The following is a 4,614-nucleotide window of genomic DNA, read 5'->3' as shown; positions in this document are numbered from 1 at the left end:
TCGCGCTGAATCCGCGATCCTCAGTAATAGGAGGGGGGGGGACCTCAGCGCTTTTGAACAACAGCCTCTAGGCATCTTCGTGAGTCGTGTCGAAGAGCCTGATCAGAGTTCGGTGCTGCGCCGGGTCGAACTCCCACAAGTTGAACTCCCGTTGTTGGCACGGGAGGATCCGGCGGTGGAGCATGACCTGGACCACGTTGACAAGTTTGAGCTTCTTGTTCACCATGTTTTGAATACATGTTTGGAGTCCAGTCAGCTCTCCCAAACTACCCCAGGACGGGTCCTTCTCTTTCCAGGAAGTGAGCCGCATGGGGATGCCAGATCGGAACTCGGGGGCCGCTGCCCATGCAGGGTCGCGCGGCTCGGTGATGTAGAACCACCCCGATTGCCACCCCTTTATGGTTTCCACAAAGGAGCCCTCGAGCCATGTTACATTGGGCATCTTGCCCACCATGGCGCCTCTACACTCCGCCTGGCGCCCGCCCACAACCTTCGGCTTGACATTGAAGGTCTTCAACCATAAGCCGAAGTGGGGCTTGATGCGGAGGAAGGCCTCACACACGATGATAAACGCCGAGATGTTGAGGATGAAGTTCGGGCCAGATCGTGGAAATCCATGGCGTAATAGAACATGAGCCCCCGGACGAATGGATGGAGAAGGAATCCAGTCCGCGGAGGAAATGGGTGAGGAACACTACCCTCTCATGGGGCCTGGGGGTGGGGATGAGCTGCCCCTCATCTGGGAGCCGGTGCGTGATGTCGTCGGGCAGGTATCTGGCTTTCCTCAGTTTCTTGATGTCTCCATCCGTGACGGAGGAGACCATCCACCTACCTCCCGCTCCGAACATGGTTGGAGAAGGTTGAGGTGGGAAGTGCGGACTTGGGCGCTAGAGCTCGAGTGTGTGTGAAAATGGATGAGCAAAGGAAGAAGAAGGCGTGGATAGAAAGGTGAATCCTTATCCCTTTATATGGACGGACGAAACTAAGCGTCCTCACTTGCCTGGTAAAACTCGCTCATCCCCAAGCGCCGTAATCGATGGCGCGGTTGGGTTACCCACGCCCGTATTGATGAGAATCCCGTAATAAGGGGACACAATCTCTGCTTTGACAAGACGTGTCGAAAAACTATCTCGCGTTATGTGCGGGGCTGGTTAAGGGAAACGGTTCGAATAATCACCGGGCCATGACATAACGTCATGCTGCCAAAACATGTCAGCAAATTAGATTTGCGAAAAATTATTCTCTCTACGATAGTATGTGGAACTTATTTTGCAGGGTTGGACACTATCCTCGTATTCAAATTCTTCTGTGATGTATTCGGAGAAGGAACCCGCCTTGCAATGCCGAAGACAATACTGCGCGCCGGACTCATCGTCATTGAAGCCTGGTTCAGAGGCTACTGAGAGAGTCCTGGATTAGGGGGTCTCCGGACAGCCGGACTGTTAGACTATGAAGATACAAGATTGAAGACTTCGTCTCGTGTCCGGATGGGACTCTACTTGGCGTGGAAGGCAAGCTAGGCAATACGGATATGGATATCTCCTCCTTTGTAACCGACCTTGTGTAACCCTAACCCTCTCCGGTGTCTATATAAACCGAAGGGTTTTAGTCCGTAGGATAACAACCATAACATACAATCATACCATAGGCTAGCTTCTAGGGTTTAGCCTCTCCGATCTCGTGGTAGATCTACTCTTGTACTACCCATATCATCACTATTAATCAAGCAGGACGTAGGGTTTTACCTCCATCAAGAGGGCCCGAATCTGGGTAAAACATCGTGTCCCCTGCCTCCTGTTACCATCCGGACTAGACGCACAGTTCGGGACCCCCTACCCGAGATCCGCCGGTTTTGACACCGACAGTCACCACTACCAAATCCATGCAAGTTAACCTAGAGAATGATACAGTATTGATACGACACGAAACAGGTAAAAGACATTATTGCGGCACATACAATTCAGCAGCTAACACTTTGACATTTGTTTCCATCAGATAACAAAGTACAATCAGAAGCAAACCTCGGGAATATATCAATAGCAGAAAAATTGCTACAGCAAGATCGATCCCCCGGTCCATTCACCAAAAAACAACTCTACCTGATCTGCTGGATATGGATCGGTCCATTCACCAAGATTGCAGCATCATATAACAGTGCAAGTAAGTAATTCTGCATGAACTACACTTCCCCTAAGGCCTCTCGGCTTGGGCGATTCTGGAAATTAACCTGCTTCCAGTGAATCAGAACATTAGACAATGACATAGTGATGGCTTACGCAGGTTAGCCTAAACAGACAGGTACTTAAAACTTAACAACTGATGCATCCTGCAGAACCTGATTTGGTCATTGACATGCGACAATGGAAAATTTAAGCAGAAAAACTGACATGAATTGATGGTATCAAAGTCATTCACCAGACTATCAATTTACCAATACCAAATGAATTTCAAATCCCTTTAATTACATTACAAGTTTTGTTTCTTCAACTAATGTTCGGATCGTGCATCACATGAAGCACTAATCCTTTCAATGTGTTCCACCAAAAGCGAAATAGTAATAGATCATTCCAAACAATGTAATAGAAAGCTGGCGTGAGGATGGAAGCACAAAAATGCATTCATAGATTTTTAAAGCTCCAGTACCAGTCTGTTCTACAGGAACACTACAACTTCCTAGAACGAGGCATCTTAGCTAAAATGGTGAGCATCTTAGCTTCCATAAGAACAACCTAAGCAGATGCAGTTGATTCAGAATGAAAAATGAATTATAACAGAACCTTTCATTGAGAAGTTGACTCTTATGCAACCATTTATGTTAACGAGTAGTGCTCCAAGGTGCCTTAAGAATTAAATGAAGCTTGCAAGTCAACAAAGAGGAGAATCATCCTGTTGTCATCGTCAGCTACAACGGAAGGTAGAAACAGAGAACAGCAATTCTTCAGTTCAAGCAAGAGGGTAATGATGCATATAAATTGCTAACAACTGAGTACTAAGAAGACCACTAGATAAATAAATAAAATAAAGCAAAGTCAATTCCTCTGCTCAGAGACATGAGGCAGATTAGTTGGCAAATATTTGAAAAGCAGAGCAAAATGACATGTCGATTTTAGCATCAACACATGCAGTAGTCACTTCAGCCTGATTTCATGCAACTACACTTCTGGTGTCAGTGTGTGAGCTATGACTACAAGGTTGCAATTTGGTTTCACTTCCGGCTGGCCTGTGAAATGCAATAACTAGGTATAAAGCAGAGAGAGCCTTGCTGTTGCTAGTATGGAATGTGAAGGAAGAGAGCCTGATAAATGCATCATCAAGGTACTCTAAAGTACAGGGAGCCTTTGTTGTTGCTAACGGCTACTGAAATAACACTAGTGAACTCTGTAATACTGAATCAATCATCTCCAGGATAGATACTACCAAGACCATAAGTGTGAGTTCAGTAGAGTTTACATAGTAGCAAGGGGAACTCCCAAGATGCAAATATCTTAACCCAACCGCGTTCTCCCGCCGACACTTAGTCCTGGAATTGTGGTCAAGTGCATTGTTTCTTGTGGTGGATATGGCCGGCGGCTCCGTGGGCTATCAGAAAGGGGGCGGCGAACCGCCAGGGCCCGGATGTCCGAACAGAGGGCCGCAGCAATCTTGGAGCAGGCAGCAGCAGCACAGGAGATAGAAGCTGCAAAAGAAGAAACATTCATTCAGAGTTTCACATGTATCCATCTAAACAAAAAGAGTTTCAGAGCTAAAAAATTAAACTACTAGTATATGCTTAATCTCTTGGAATTGTAGTTTTAGTTGGTCCTGAAAATTTTACATTTGATCGCCCAACCACTAATCATCTACCGAGTGAATAGACTGATTTTTAGAAGGAAAAACAGTTGACATGCTAACTGAATGAATTGACGACCTCCATCACTTAGCCAGGAATTCAACTTACCATGATCCGAAGAATCCACCGAACCCAGGCCCCCAGGAACCCGGGTCAGGTCCACCAGGAAACCCAGGCCCGCCAGGTGGAACCGGACCCCACCCTCCTGGGCCCCATCCCGCATGGCCTCCCCAACCCGGTCCTCCTCTCCAGGCCCATGCGAGTCCATTTCGCCAAGATAAACTGCTGCTGAAAGGTAAACTACAGCTTCCCAACTCAATCAGGAGCCCATATTTGATGCAGCAGTAGGTGAAGAAGTATTTATAGAGGTAGGGTGAGAAGTAGTAGTTGTGCATGTACCTGCTGTTCAACAGCTCACCCACTGGTCTCTGTTACTTCCAACTACTGTTCTCTGTATGCTTACTGTTGCAGCATCACAAGAACGTTTTGAGCTCTCAAGATTACGTTCAGTTCAAAACCACTTTTGTTTCATAGTATGAGCCAATCAACACATATGCATAAATGTGGAGTACAACACCTGCCTGGCAAAAATAAACGTCCGAATCTACTGGACCCATCAAGAAACAACGAAAACAAGTCGTGTCCGGAACTTTTGTATGCAAAGCATCTGGAACTTTTATATGAAGACCCTGTTCGGATCCTCTCCACTCCCCAACTGCAGCTCCCGGAGCGGAGGGAGCGCCAGCATAATTGCAGGGAGCGGCTCGAACCAAGCTCCTCACGCG

The 4,614-nt window shown here is 47.0% G+C and overlaps 1 protein-coding gene across 1 annotated transcript; it reads right to left on the bottom strand.

The window, feature by feature from the left end:
• Nucleotides 1-3,085: 3,085 nt before the first annotated feature.
• On the bottom strand, nucleotides 3,086-4,134 carry LOC119273345. Its single transcript, XM_037554534.1, has 2 exons — nucleotides 3,938-4,134; nucleotides 3,086-3,676 (listed from the first exon to the last, which is right to left on the bottom strand). Exons 1-2 carry the CDS (start codon nucleotides 4,095-4,097, stop codon nucleotides 3,486-3,488), a joined length of 351 nt encoding a protein of 116 aa, XP_037410431.1. The 5' UTR covers nucleotides 4,098-4,134; the 3' UTR covers nucleotides 3,086-3,485.
• Nucleotides 4,135-4,614: the final 480 nt, after the last annotated feature.

Source organism: Triticum dicoccoides, chromosome 3A (assembly GCF_002162155.2).
Source record: "Triticum dicoccoides isolate Atlit2015 ecotype Zavitan chromosome 3A, WEW_v2.0, whole genome shotgun sequence".
Taxonomy (NCBI): Eukaryota; Viridiplantae; Streptophyta; class Magnoliopsida; order Poales; family Poaceae; genus Triticum; species Triticum dicoccoides.
The sequence above is the reverse complement of the archived record's forward strand: the minus strand, read 5'-3'. Positions and strand labels throughout refer to the sequence as shown.

Bases quoted from the DNA above. Each gene is read 5' to 3' on its own strand.
- LOC119273345 (XM_037554534.1), bottom strand. From the start codon at position 4,097: ATGGACTCGCATGGGCCTGGAGAGGAGGACCGGGTTGGGGAGGCCATG. The intron at 3,677-3,937 runs GTAAGTTGAATT...CTTCTTTTGCAG, and splicing joins GGTGGATTCTTCGGATCATG to CTTCTATCTCCTGTGCTGCT.